Raw genomic sequence first — 15,860 nt, forward strand, 5'->3', positions numbered from 1 at the left:
GACGTGACTTTGCTGGCTATTCATTAAAATTTGCTGACAAGGGGATACGACCTTCAATAGCTTCGACCTCTTGATACGTATTCAAGATTCAGCACATCGGTTCCATTCTTATTCTCGGAAATACTGTACATGGAATTTATTAATAGTAGCTCTTCGATACAGCCATATACTGATTCGAACAGCTGGCTCAAACACATATACAAGTACAGTAAGAAATATGTCTAGATATATATGAATACATAAACAATCGTAATATATTTCAGAAGTTTGATATCTCCACACCGCATTACTTGAAAACTACGACCGGATAGACGAAACAAAATAAGCATCAGCCTGCCATTCTGAAAGATCGTGATTAGAGCCGTGTCTGCTCGGAAATTTTCACGAATGGGTTGAACCGTACATTTTAAGGCCTTGTCCCTTACTAGTCAGAGTCGTCGAGAGCTTGTATGGAGCCAGGTGTAGACGGGACTCATTTTGCCTCATAGAAGCCTCTTTTCTCTTTTGTTGTTTTGAACAAATGAAATGCGCAAAATGTTTCTTTATTAACAAAAATCAGTCTTAAAGATTTTATTTCCTGTTAATAATAATAACGTTAATTTTATAGGTATAGGAATAACTACGGGGCCCTAAGTTTTCTCTAGGCCCGGAAAAATCCCCCTCCCAATGGCCCTGTCCATTGTAAGTCTGGTCGAAGCTTGCGATGACCCTTAGGTAAGAAAATAAAAACAAGCTCATAAGCTGCCTTCCTTCCGATTAAAACAGCGTTTCCTATCTTTTAATGAGGAATTTTATGAAATACTGGAAATACTATCTTGAAAGAAGGGCAATGATAAAAAGCCTATGCTTTAGAACACTTAATCAAAGGAAAAGTAATGAAATTTTATGGATTTCGATGCAAAAATATGAACCCATTTCTATAAGCTAGCATAACTATAAGCTGATATATATATATATAACATAATAATGAAAACAGTAACGAAGGAAACAAAAATTTAAACTTACTACTACTGTATTAAAAGTTCCATTTCCGATTTAATATAAACATAATGGCTGTACTGTACAATTAACACATCTAATTCCACCAAAAATGATAATTATTTACATTCTAATGAAATATACGGTAAATTATATCACGCAGTCGATTGATTACGAAGAAAAATAAGATCAATGTTGAACTAATTTATAATGAGGACACTTTAAAATTAAAAACTAATAGAAAACTGATTAGTCCAAATTTAAAAAAAAAGGATTGAAAAAGAAATATAAAACTTGCTATCAAGCTGAAAACGAAACATAAGTTATTATGTTACAAAATATGATATTTTCTCTGTCCTGGCAACAACAGATGAGTTTAAAAAATGGTAATTTTATATCCAACAGTCACTTTATTGAATGACTAGAAAAAGAAAAGTTATATGCCATACCCATCAGTTTATTTTTTATACAGTACAGTGCTTTATCACTCTTCAGAGTCATAGAATCTTGATGTACAAATCACAATACAATAAATAGTTTTGATGAGATGTTACGAAAATTACATAAAGGAGATTAATGTAAACAATAAGTGGCAAAATAATTACATTGGTATTGTCTAAGGAGTACTGTAATGCACCAACAAGCAATAGACTTATATGCAACTCTTCTTTGAGTGTTGCCCTAGTTGAAATAATAATTTCTTTCGAGTGATGAAAAATATCTTTTCAATATCGACATTACACAATAATTCTATAAAATAGCCATTGGAATGACTAAAAAAAAAAAAAAAAAAAACTTTCTTCATCTGAATTCAATAGAAAATATTTAGGAAAAATAGCAAAGAATAATATCACCAACTAAAAAGATTAATATAAAAAATTATGACATTACAACCATAATCAAAACTTCAAAAATGAATATTTGATATATAGGTTAATGTTACCCTTGGTGCCAAGATGGCGGCTCGTCTTCGATTCCAGCAAGGAAACAGTGGGACGTGCGTTCTAACCTAATCTAACCTATTGTAATAAATTACCATAATTATTAGCAACCAAATTATTAGAATAGGTTAGGTTAGAACGTGCGTCCCACTGTTTCCTTGCTGGAATCAGAGACGAGCCGCCATCTTGGCACCAAGGGTAACATTAACCGATATATAAAAAGCTTAAAAGCAAACTATAGGAGGTTGTTTTTTCAAAGCATTCAATTGCTTTTAATGTCAAAATATTAATTTAATAAAACTGTTTCATTTTATATATTTTCGTAACGAGTAATGAGAATATCCGGGGTTGAAAATTAATAAAAATAAAGGCAGCAATTACATTAATTCAATCGACTGATAAGAAGTAAGTACCAAGAACTACACAGTATGATAAAGGAACACAGAAATAAACAAATAAAGAAATAGTAGGTTAGGAAACATAAACATAGAAAATAATATATTATATATTTAATATAGAATTCTTTGAGGAAGCGTAAGGATTCCTTTCGCTGAACTTTACTGATAAATTTCCCTAAAGTTCTTACCAAGCACTGAATTTGATTGAAGCAAAGCAGACAAGTTCGACGAACATATTTATTCAATATTTACAACTTACGCAGAAAAATAAATTGCAAAAGTGTCTTAATCTTTTTATAAACATTTCGAAGTACAAGTACCAGTATAAACATCTCATAATGAAAAATAATGAGAAACGCAAGATAAGTGGTAATAATAAGATTGGCTAAGATCAAGGTTTTTAACTTTGTAGAAAGTTCAGATTTACAAGTTGGATACATAACTAGATTTTCTTCGTTTTTACATGTGTAATATTTAAATATAATATTACACATTTAAAAAAATTGGTTGTTTAAAAGCAGAACTGATAACTGTTAAACATTAGAGAAAATACTAGATTAAAAGTGTATATTCTTAAAACTTTTAAGAATATTTTTATGCTTTGTTCTTAAATAATTCTCTTACATAAGAAGTTTTCTTTGAAAATTTATGTCGTTTTACAGATTTGTGCAAGAAAATAGCCTATTATTTGTAAAAATTAGCAACACCCAATAGCTATGCAAATTATGTGTAGATAATCTTCATTTTAAACGTATGATTATAAATGTTTTGTATGACGGTTAAAATAAGTTTAATTATCCCAATTTTATTAATTTATTCAGTCAAATCTATAAACAACAGCTAGCGACAGAGACATAAAAAATGGCCTCTTTTTTTTTTTTGTAGTATTTCAAAAATAAACGTTGCTGTAAAAATGGCCGCCGCTTAGAGGTGGTCATTAGTGGAGGTTCGACTGTATTTACAATTCATCTGTCGGTTGGTGATGGAACATTTAATCAGAACTTATAATTTCCAAGTTATTTATTATTAATAAAAATACTAATAAATTACAACAAGAAGTTGTATTTCTTGCTTGTCAAGCAACCAAAAATTCACAAAATTTAAATATTTTACATAATCTTCTAGCATTTGTACTGTACATTACGTAATGAAACGAGATATCCAGTTATAACCTTAAAAATATTTGATTATTCGATACGTAAAATATCATCCGCCCTTCTAAGAAATCGTTTGGTAATATGGGCAGAATTACGAGAATAAGAGAATAATGTCTTATTAAAAATACTGTATAATAAGATTCGTTCGATGTAAAGAAGGCAATTTTATGAATTCTTCGGCATATTAATGGCCAATGTAAGAGATATTTGAATTTCATTATATAACTGGATGTTTATACATCTGTATAAATAATAGAAAATTCCTGTAGAACACTTAGATGAGCAAATACGATTTTATCTAAAACACAGTAGTAAAAATTTTAATTGCTTTCTTAGAAGCATTTTTACGTTTTTGTAGGAGCATTGACACGAGTGAATCACGTTCCATTCAGTAAAACGAAACGAATATAATAATAATACGCTATAAAAAGCATTTCGCTTTTACAATCACTTTTGCTTTTATGAAAACGCAAACATTCTCTATACTCATCCAGATGATAAGTATAAAGATTGCATTTTTCGTGATTTAAGTTTTAAGAAAATGAAGTCTCTGAGTAACTCGTTGTTATCAATATTACTTCAAGTTGTAGTTAAATTATCTATAATGTTACGCGATTATCTTATTTCTGAGTTTTCTAATCGTAGTCATTTGTTTTTCTTTCATTCGCTCGATTATTACTTTCAAGTAATAATTTATTATTGAACGGTTTATTTTTCTCCAGTTAATAATATATATTATGTATCCCTTATACATAATAATAAAATATTTTATATTATTGTTAACATATGAAATTTAATAATGTTTAAAGAACGAATTTATTCGACAATAATGTTTATTTTTTCCCCTTCTTCTTCTTCTTCTTCTTTTTGTAAAATTACTATCGAAATGTACATAATTTATATTTTTGTGACTTTTTGGTCTAATTTTAACACCTATTTCCTTTGTATTTTTAAACAACGGCGTGTTCATATGCTGGCCTTCTTTGTCGGCAATATGCTGAAATTACCATGTTCGTGCATGTTCAACCACAGCACGCAGAGCTTTGGAAGACAGTACATTGCGCATGCAGCTGTATGACTATATAGTGTAATGTACTGTATATATCGAAAGTATACTACTAAATTTTTTCAAAAAATAATCTCTTATACTATACTCCAATCTGTTAGTTACTATAGATTGGAGTATCACTTACTTGATATAAAAAGATCAAAGTTTTCTCTAACGGGGTGTCTCGTAATAAGTGTCCAGAACTCCTCCAGTTTCTCCTACTCACAAACGCTCTGATATAAACTAATCTTATACATCTCTTTCTTCTAAATTAGTATTTAAAATTGGTAAAAATGTCTACATACAGATACAAATATTTTTAAGATGTAAAGCAGAAGTATAATTATTTGTATTATAGTACCCTCTTGCCAAATGTTTCTGAATTTGCAACTGCTTACACACACCATATATATATATATTAAAATATTACTATTTAAATTATTATGAACTTTTACTTCATATGAAATTTAAATATAGAAAAAAAAATATAAAATTAATACTAATTTATTAATAAATTGTAAATATAGCAGTGTTGATATGATCCTGTTTATAAAAGCATTTCCTTCAAAGTGCTTTTTTAATCCTAAAATGTAAGCCTTATTTATTCTATTGTAAAAGTTAAAACACAACATTAAAAATACTGTATAAATGTGCATATACATGTATGCAAAAATGATCATGGAAGACATACAAAAATCTCTTGTATAATAATAATAATACGAGAGATTTTCTCCGCACAATTTCTATTAATCTGAATCTCTAAATTCAAAATTTAGATAATTAAAACAGAACATCTTAATAATTCAAAGATTATTAAGATTTTGTTATTACCAACAAGCGTCACCGCACAATTCCTATTAATCTGCTTCACATTCCATTCTGCATGTTGTGTGTGTTTTGCACAATCAACAAATCAATAATATTTAATTATCTAGGACATTAGTCGTTATTATTATTTTATTATTTATTTATTTATTTATTTTTGTCTTCACTGATAAAAGACTTATCTTGAATAACGCCACTAGTCCAGATTGAAGTTTTAAAACAGAATTTTTATTTGCTGTTTACAAAATTCCAGAAAAATGCAATTCAGGTTATTATTATTATTATTATTATTATTATTATTATTATTTCAGTCTCCTGTCATTGTTAATTCGAGATTATCGAGAAATCATTACTACTGAAAATTAGTATTAAAAATATAAAGAGCGCTAATAATATAATTTAAAAATGGTGGACTTATAAGTGTTATTGAAATGGCTGTAATTCAATCTGAACAGCAGCAGCATCAAAAAGTAAATTAGGTTAGTAATATTAGTTAATTAGGTTACAAAATAATAAATAAATAAAAATATTATGGAGTGTAGATTAAGAGTAAAGCTGGTGTTTGAAAGAAAAGGAGAAATGATGATGAGACAGGTATGAAATTCCTGCAAGTAAAAAGTCAAACGTGTAGAATTTCAGTTAATTAAGTAATAAATGAAAATAAGTAGAAATTGTTAGCAAAATAATGTAAATTAAACTGTATTTAAGGTGTTAGACGTATGCAATATTAAAGTAATGTAAGGCTTATATTATTTTAATATTAGCCTACGTACCTGGATAGGTTGTTTTAACGATTAAAACAACCTATCCAGGTGTTTGATTAAACAATTTCAAAAAGAAAATTACCAACAAAACTGTAAATAAAATATTTAATATAAAGCTAATATCAGCAATATTCTCCGGATACAATCTCTTATTTTTGTAACCACCCAAAAGCAAAATTTGTTATGTCCTAAGAGATTAAATGCCCCTCTCCATAATTTTACATCATAAGATACAATAATACGTATAATTGTATCTGCGGAATTATTTACTGTATATATTATATACAATCGCAACGGAAAATTGCTTTATTTTTTCCAATTTAGAGGTCCTTCAGATATTAGACCCTAGGCATGTACTGTATAGTACAATACCTCATGTGTCTAGTGGGAAATCCGGCGCTGCATAGAGTGCGGCGCCGAATACTGCTACAGGAAATATTGAATCAATGAACTCGAATAAAAACAATTCTCTCTGGACGTGTTTAGTGGGTTAGTAACAGCGGGGAGCCGCTACTCGACCAGGAAAAATGGAATTGAATGGATTTAATAAACCAAATCGTTTCACTAAACTACTCGATTAACTTTCACTGTCCGCACACAAGTTATTAAATTACTTCCACTCGACTAAATTACTGAATTATAGGACGGCGCAACGTATTGTCCAGTATGTTATTGACTGCATGACGAATTTTTGCCTTCGGGTTTTAATATTATGTGGACGAAGAGTGTGGTATATGAAAATCGTCCACAAAATATTAAAATTCTTAAGGCATGTTGCCAGAATATGTTGAGTCGCCGTATGCATGATATACTTCAATGATGTGAAGAATGTTTGAGCATGAATGAGGGTCACCATAAATATCAAACTATGTTACTTTTATGCATTTGTATTGTAAGAGAATGAAGAAGAATTGTGAAATAATAATAATAATAATAATAAGCACTTCTCTAGAACTGTAGTTCTGTAATAAAAGCTCTGTCTAAAATTTGAATTTGTAATTATGAGAATACCAGAAATAAGGATCCAATTAGTGATATTTTTAACACCGTATATACATATTTATTTTTGAATAGGAGTTGTTATATGATTCCTAACACAAACTCTCTAAGAGAAATCTTAAGTTTACGTTTATAAATTGTGACAATTCTTGTTAGAATCAAGAAACGTTAATAAAGAATCACTAAAAATATTTATTTAAATCATATATAACTCTAAAAGCGATTCCAGAACACTTAATTCCAAAACTATTTTCGTACATGTAAAATCAATAAAGCCTGTATGATAAAATGCTTTTGTTATTACAGTATTGATAGGATACTTCATTAGTAAAAGTCCAGTACAGTATATATTAACAATACTAAATTTTTGCTCTAGATCGTAGTCTCCAAATGTATTATCTTAGGACGCTGAATTTCTCTAAAAAACATACTTTTTCTTTTATTCGAGTATTTTATTTTATGTATATAAAATCGTATAGGAGTCAGTTCGTATTCTTCAAAGTAGTAAACTTAGAAACTTTATAGTATAATAGTCAGAACTTGTCTCTCGCCATTCTGCTGTCCCATCCGTAATGGAAAGCCAAATGATGACAGGGTCATCGACAAGGAGAAGAAGGTACAGTTTTCCCCGGATCCGAAGAAAATTTAAGGACCCATAATAGTACCCCCTATAAATTAATGTTATTTTTACTAACAAAAATATCTTTAAGAATGTCTTTTATGAATAAAGAAACATATTCTGCATATTTCATTTGATCAAAAAGCAAAATAAAACTAAAGGCAAAAAGGCCCGCTAAACCCCGGGCCTCGTATAAACCCTGCGGATACACGACATTCACGTAAAAAAGCTAATTAATGTTCGTATGGACAGTATAAAAAACATTATCTAACTATATATTTTGTGCAACTAATACATAACTAGTGTTTCGTGCTCTCCATTGTTATTGTATTAAACTCGCCTACGGAGAATTTACTCTAATTATACTATGTAGCATGATTAGTATAACATCTCCATAGACACGTTTTGGCTCTTGACCATTGACATCATACTGTAATAACGTTGGTTCGAAGAAAACTTTGAACTGAACACGATTGCACTGAAAGCACCGTGATCTATGACAGTGATCTTCGAAGTTAATTATATTTAAAATATACGGAAAGAAATTATAAGAACACATACCTCGCTCCTACGATTAATTGATAATGAGGAATGTCAAACAACAGTTCTGTATATGCGGATACACCGGATTCGACTAAACCGATCCATACTTTTCTGTAAATCTGCAATTATTAAATATTAGTAGTATTGGTTAATTTCGAAGCAATTTTTATATTAATAAAATTCATGAAATTGCGTAAACATTTCATAATTAAAATAAATTATATTCTACGTATGGTTAGTTTAGATCAGTGATGAGCAATCTTTTCTGGATATGGGCCGCCAGGGTACTTCGGCAGGCCGCACACATTTTTTCTTATTGCAGGCTTCTAACCTGCTGATTACCAATATACTCCATAATTGCCAGTACACTGGGTATTAAATTTATATATGCTAATGATATACAAACTAGCAATAAGTTATATAGTTTATTCTCATCTTTTCACTCGTCAAGCTGCATTTGAATACTTTTGTCACGAATATCAGCTTAATTAGGATTGCATAATGAAACGAAAAAGAAAATTACGGTGCCAAAGCCACGGGGAACCGCATGCGGCCCATGGACCACAGATTGCTCATAACTGGTTTAGATAGGTCAAATACAGTATTTTAAATAATAATGGAAGGAGAATATAATGGCTTCTTATGGAAGATGCCATTATGATATCGCCTTCTTTCCAAAAAAAAACCCCAAAATGCAGTCTTTCGATTGAGTCAGTGGCCTAGCTAGGGGGTGCGGTAGGTGCGGTCCGCACCGGGCTCCTGGAAAGCGATAGGCCCATGGGGGCCCCAAAATCACAAGAAAAAAGACCGAAAAATTTTTCGGGGGCCCACATATCTGGTTCCGCACTGGGCCCGGAGAACCGTAGCTACGCCACTGGATTGAGTTTAGGAAATCAGTCGAGACATCATAGAAAATATTATGAGCATTAATTTATCTTAAATTACTAATCTTTATAACTATATCTAATTAAGTATTTCAAGTAAATAATTTATTTTCGTGTAATATTTTTTCGAACAACATCTAGATGTTTCAATTCCGTTTCGAGACGAAAAGGACTTATTAAGGAAAAATCGAGCTCAGCCAGTGTTCTTAAATCGAAGTTAGCAAAGAAATAACGTTGATTCCGCTCATTCCGTGCCGATTTATTGTATTCCCACTAAAAAAAATCAACTCGAGTAGTGCGAATTCGAGTTAACCCGAATGAAATCGTAATCGAAAGACCATTCTGCCAGAAAAGTTGTTTTAAAAATACCCTAAAATGGAGTGAATAGAAACACGTTTCTGTCTAAATGATTATATAACTTCAGTAACGTTAATGATGTGACCTCGTATGTTTCCTTTAAAAAAGTTTGCTCTTATCCTCCTTAACTTCAGTAGGTAATATACGGAGCAATCAAATTCCTGGGTTTCCTTCTTTTTACTTGCTATTTCTTTTGTTAGGGTTTAATAGAAGCGGTAACGTAAAAGTCATGTTTACTTCTGTTTACTAGTTACACAGACCTTACATTATGCACATTAGAACTTACACAGAAAAAAAACAGAACTCAACTCAAGCACTGAGAGCAAGTTAAGTCAAAACACTGCTCAGGTCACTGGGATAACCTGAAAAACAGATTACATGAAGGAAAAATCCAGCAACGAATTGCTTACCTTTCCCGGCAACATTTAAAACCGCATCTGTTACGATATTTTATTTAAAAACTATTATAAAATGGCAAAAAGCTTAATTATGAGCATAGGGATGGGTTTATAAAAAAATTGTAAATGCTAATAACAAGTAAAATCGTCATTAAGTGTGACCCTATTGAAGATACACACGACTCCCATTATCTCCCAATCTCCTCGACCTTTAAACACCAAAACTTAATAGAATCAATCCCCCTAATAAACAAATCTCCGTCAAAATTTGAGAAATTTTTGACAAAAATCTTAGGAGTTAATAGCGAGGTTGAGGCCGAAGTTTTAAACGCGAAAACGTGTACGTCGGACGTTCAGCGCCGCTTTCCTGTAAGCCTAGAAGTTTGACAATGGCGTTTGGAAAGTCAGTGGAATCATGCTCGACATTCCAAACGCCATTGTCAAACTTCTAGGCTTACAGGAAAGCGGCGCTGAACGTCCGACGTACACGTTTTCGCGTTTAAAACTTCGGCCTCAACCTCGCTATTAAGCTTTAAAGAGGATGAACAAAATCACCCCAAATACATACACACAAACAAACAAACAAACATCCATACATACAGAAAAATTCTCTGAATTCTTTTGTATTTCTTGACGTTTCAGGGTGTCCTGAGCCCTAAAATGTACAAATCTTGTGGGTCATTTTTTGACCGATCGCCGTACTTTTCCTCTGTTATATATAACAATCGAGAAAGTAATATTCAAGTCATTGAAGTTAATAGGAATACCCGTGTTTTTGAAGGATACTGAAGAGCCAGGAATGGAGCAGTGTTTCCTAACATCCTCATACATGAAGCAAACTTCTTCACGCCTCCAAAAATCTCGTCGGATGTGATATTTTCCTGTAGAAAGAACCTGCACATACCCACATTCTTCAATTTAACAGACTTTTGCAACAAACAGGCTGCTGGAGCTCTTTTCCATATACCTTCACTACAGAGAAGTCACCAAGTTTATGAAAAATGTTCTCACTGAAATAAATCAAGAAGAATATGGAAGCATACAAATAAATATTTAGCTACTCTAGAACAAGGTCTTAGACTTCTTCAAACTTTAAAAAACCGGAATTTAAAACAAGTTGCATGGAATGAATAGAAACAACTACCTTTGTTGTGTACCAACTTACCTGTGTCTATTCAGAATCAAAACTAGAAGGGAAAAGAAGTGCTTTCGAATCAGTGATGTTGCCCATGCAACATACCCAATCATTCAGGGGTTTTGAGTAAAAAGTTTAGATAACCTCACTATTCAAACATAATAATAAAAACTTTTATCTTGTGTTTAAATCACAATACGTCATAGTCTATAAAGTAAACAAATTTAACAAAGTAATTGACAATATAAAAGATGTATTATCTGGCACCATTAACATCGCACTGTTATTATGTTGCCAGGTCGTTAGCTATTACAGATCTATTCCTTACAAGCGGTTCTCTAAAGGCTAAAACTACCCAATCAAACGAATCGGTGGATAATTTTCCATTTAAAATGCTAGTAATAAAAATGTAAATAGAGAGTATTCTTTATCTATTGATTTTAGATTATGAATTAAAAAAAGAAACTAGCATTTACCGAACTAATGCGTTCGAAATCATGTTCGTTATGAAACATTCGGTAGATGAACATTCATATTGTTCCATCGATGTCCCTTTTTCAGAAAATTCCGGTCGTTCGAGCGCGAATAACCGTATTTACATTTCCGAGGAATCTGTCAACGCGTAATTGTGATGATTCATTGAAATGAAGATCATTACGTTAACCATCAATCTAAGAAATCGATTTTTAATATATTCGACTTCTGATGATAAATAATTTGAACTCGGATATTGACTTATTATATTAACTACTCGTTGAAACAATAGCTCCGGAGACTTTTGAATTTCAGCGCTTTGAAACTACTAGGGTTTCGCGACTTTCTGACTGTTGAAAGTCAAAAGGTTAAAAACCCGATACTTTGACCAATAAAATTACTTCTTAAGTGTCCTTTTTTTCCATTATCAGGAAGTGTTAGTCATAACAATGGAAAAACCAGAAAACGACACTAAATTGATTTAGTGTCGTTTTCTGGTTTCGCAAATTACTCACGACATTCTTCCCTTTCGTTTTAGTTCGTGTGAATAAGAAATTTCTACTTTTCTCCGCAATTCTTTGCGCTGTTAATCAAGATCAAAGAAATAAAAATGTTTATTTACTCATTTATATTACGGACAAAGAATTACCCGAGTAGAGGATCGAAATTTAATATACATTAAATATCGAAACTATACTTCGGAATTTCTTTTAATCGATTTGTAATATTTTTTATTCTCCCATTTTCTGAGTTAATTAAAAACGCATATTCTCTCTTTTTTTTTAAAAAAAAAAAAAGTTTACGAATAAGACGAGACTTCCATAAGCATTTTAAAATCTATCTGAGCAGCCATATTTTGAAGCTAGAATACTCCCAAGTGCACGAGTGTTTCTCTTTCCTTCTTTCGAAGTATGAATGCTTTATGAAGCGAAAATAACAGAAGAGAGGACACTAACTCCCCTAGTCTGTTCTCACAAGCTATGAATCGACCTTTAAGGCCGGTTCCAGACTTAAGAAGGATTAATTTTCGCGGGTTCACCAAACACGCCCGACACGATCTTATTACGGAAAATTCTTCCAACAAAATAAGCTGTTACTGTTTTTATAATTTACGACTTAATTTCGAAATTTAAATACGGGTTTATAACAACAAAATGACAATTTTTTTCCTGGTATTTTAAACGAAGAGTAGGTATAGAATAATAACTGAAAATTGTTGTCGGAACTACTACAACCATTGGCAACGCTTTCGCGTGTTTTCTCTTTTCTGGGCTTCACTCTTCGTAGTATTAATAAATAAAATAATGATAATCCATTTAACATTTAAAATTTTTTGCTGTAATAGACGACGAGACAGTTTTCTTAAAGTATAAGGTCCTTGCAATTTGGATCCGATTTATTAGGCCTATATAAGCAATATTATTTCCTTACTTATTCTACAAATGCCTGTAAATTGGCGTCACGCTTTCTATTGCCTTCTTCTGCCATTTTGAATTTTCCAATGAATGAACTGATGTAATTGCATTTGACCTAATGACATACTATTTTGTCTATTTGGTTGTCTGGTTGATGTAAAACAGAAACGCTGCGCGGCGTCTAAAAGCTAAACTTTTCTCAACTCTCAGCTACGTTTCGGTCGAGGTAAACCGAAAATCTTTGCCGCTTTCAGTTTCTGCAGCCATTTTACGACGTGGAATCGCCACTAAGATCTTCATCTACCGCTAAATCTAAAAGATAGTTAAGATCGACGCGAGAGTAAGGAAAGATCCGAACATTCAGTCGTTTCGTAGATAAAGAGACATTTGTTTACTTCGGAGCTAGGCGAACCGAATTACGCCCATACGGGGTGGACTCGAAGGACGAGCGAAGGAAACGATCAACAAACGTTCGTTTCGACACACGACTCGATACTTCTACCCACGAAAAAAAAAAATCTAACTCTTGAGCGACGATAACGACCCGTAAAGGCTTGACCATTGACAAAATATACAAAGAGAGAATTCGACTATATTTCGGGAAAATCGTCAGAATTCGAATTTCCCGCAAGTTTCCGAAAGAAAGCTACTGAAACCATTAGTTTCGAATACTTTTTGCACATTAAATATTATAACTAATACTGTACGTTATTCGTAATATAAGTTTAAGTTCGAATTCGTAAACAATGACGCTAGATGTCTATCGACACGTATACCACGTTGATAGTTAGACAAACGTTCGCGGATGAAACACCCCAGCAAATTTCGCCAACAGAAGGCATTTAAAAATGCTGTTATTCGACTATTTAACTCACAGACAAATCGCGAACCATCTATGTCCCTTCCAGTCCCTTATCTGGTATTGTAATGTACCGTAATGTAATGCAAAAGATTGGCGATGCGTGAGAACGTTATTTCCTCTAGATAAACAAACAACATAAAACTTTATTTTGACTAGATCAGTCTGCGGACCATCAGTGGTCCATACACTTCGAGAACCACTGCACCAAAACGAAAAGACTTCTTCAGTTCACCGGAGATAATAAAAGAATCGTATTCGCGAATTTTTTTTTTTTTTTTTTTTTAATATTCACAAAATAAATAATTTATTTTATTTTCGGACAGGCTTTCTTACCCGAATACGAAATGACGCGGAAATCTCCTTCCGGAAGGACAGATTCCGATCTTCTCGGCCATAAACAGAAGAGAGCGGCCGCCAACAGGGGGCCCGGGAGCCACCGGAAGAGGTTTGCCATGAACTCGCCACTGTCAGCCGACGCTATTTCCGCCGTTCATGTTCTCTGAAAGAAGATAAGAAAAAAATCTTAAGTTGAAAGAAAAAAAATAGTGCGGATATTTTATTCATACATCTTATGGTCCTATTTATAACAGAAAAAAATGCTTTCGATATAAAAGAAAAACAATATTCGCGATTTACCAACGAACAAACAACAAACATCTACAGCTTTTTCGATTGGTAACAGTGTAAAATATACCTGACTAAATTTATAAGGTTTATTCGTTCCACATTTTCACAAGCGTAAAAGCTAAAAGTTATATGGAACACGCTAAAGACGATTGGCAAACAAGCTTATTTTTCGACACTGTATTTAATAGGTCCAGAAATAAATATAGCGAACGCTAACAACAAATAATGGAGTAGAATATGTAAAATAATGTAGTCGTAGCGCTTACTCTCTAATTTTCTGTTCCCGGCGCGACTAATTTAAGCAAACGATAGTCTGTCTACGAATATATCCATATTTCCGTTTATTGTCGAATATATTAAGTTTATCGTCGAATGAATAACGTTCCGTTGTTGAAATTTATCCTCTAATATATTATGCATAGAAAGCTCCTCGGGAACAATTCAATGTTCAAAACATTTCTACCGATATTCGACCTTCTTCCTGGAAATAATCCACCTTAAGGTCTGGGAGCGGCTTTGTAAGGGGACGAGCTTTCCCGGGACAAAAGAGTTGGGAAAGAAAGAAGTGTAGCCAATAGAAAAGGACAAGCGCGCTGCGTTAAGTAGAAACTGTTTATTAGTTCGGCGAAAAGTTCTATTTTTTACAGTTAAAATTTTTGTGGGACGAAACTGTGCAGGGATTTTTCGTCCGCCATGGCCAGGTTGTCATTCTCTATTCGCATCGTTATCAAAGTTTATAATTTGTAAAATTTCTGACGCATTATATTCGATAAGTCCAGGGGTAACCGGAGGAGGGAGGCAAAGAAACGAGAACGGGTCGGAGCGAGCTAAGAAAGGAGTTTCGCCAGACCCGGGACAAAGAGGGGAGTGGGCGAAAGCCGGCGGGAGAAGGGCGGAAGGGAGGAGAAACCAGGCGTCGACCGCGCAGTCGGACTCGGGTCCTCGGACGGGCGGGAAATCCGCTTCTACGATATCGTCTTACCAAGGCGAGCCACGCGTAAACCATAAAAACGCAACGCGCATCGCTGGTCTTTCGGACCTTACCACTTTACGCGAACGCGCGGATGACGTGGCGCTAGGTATGAGAATCGGGGCGCCCGGAGACTTACCGTATCCGGAGAAAATGTCGCGGTCCGAACGTCCGTCGCCCGCGGTAGGAAGGCATCGCGGGAGACTTCCCCTTTTTCTATTTCGGCGCAGACGACTCCCGCCCGGATCCGGACCCCGTACGGAGCGGCGCCGACCTCCCGCCGGCGCGCCGAATCCTCGAGGAGTGGAAGTCCTGACGCCGACGCTGACTTATCGGGCGCGTTTTCGTCGGCGGAACACGCGTCCGAGAATCTCAGACCACGTGCCAGCCCAGACGGAGCAAAACAGTCTTCCACGCTACGCGGCACGACACGGCGTCGGATGCCAGCGCGGTGCGAGCCGATGAA

At 33.6% G+C, this 15,860-nt stretch overlaps 1 protein-coding gene across 1 annotated transcript in view; it reads right to left on the reverse strand.

The window, feature by feature from the left end:
- The window catches only part of LOC136970621 (semaphorin-5A-like), a 47,999-nt gene extending 33,545 nt beyond the window's left edge, over positions 1–14,454 (reverse strand). The window contains exons 1-3 of the mRNA XM_067265067.1: positions 14,434–14,454; positions 14,131–14,274; positions 8,291–8,391 (exon numbers count right to left, since the gene is read on the reverse strand). Coding sequence (XP_067121168.1) covers positions 8,291–8,391; positions 14,131–14,274; positions 14,434–14,454 — 266 coding nt within the window. The remainder of the gene's footprint in view (positions 1–8,290; positions 8,392–14,130; positions 14,275–14,433) is intronic.
- Between the last annotated feature and the right edge of the window lie 1,406 nt (positions 14,455–15,860).

The sequence above is a fragment of the Centruroides vittatus genome, unplaced genomic scaffold (genome assembly GCF_030686945.1).
Source record: "Centruroides vittatus isolate TY-2023 unplaced genomic scaffold, ASM3068694v2 contig_2066, whole genome shotgun sequence".
NCBI lineage: Eukaryota > Metazoa > Arthropoda > Arachnida > Scorpiones > Buthidae > Centruroides > Centruroides vittatus.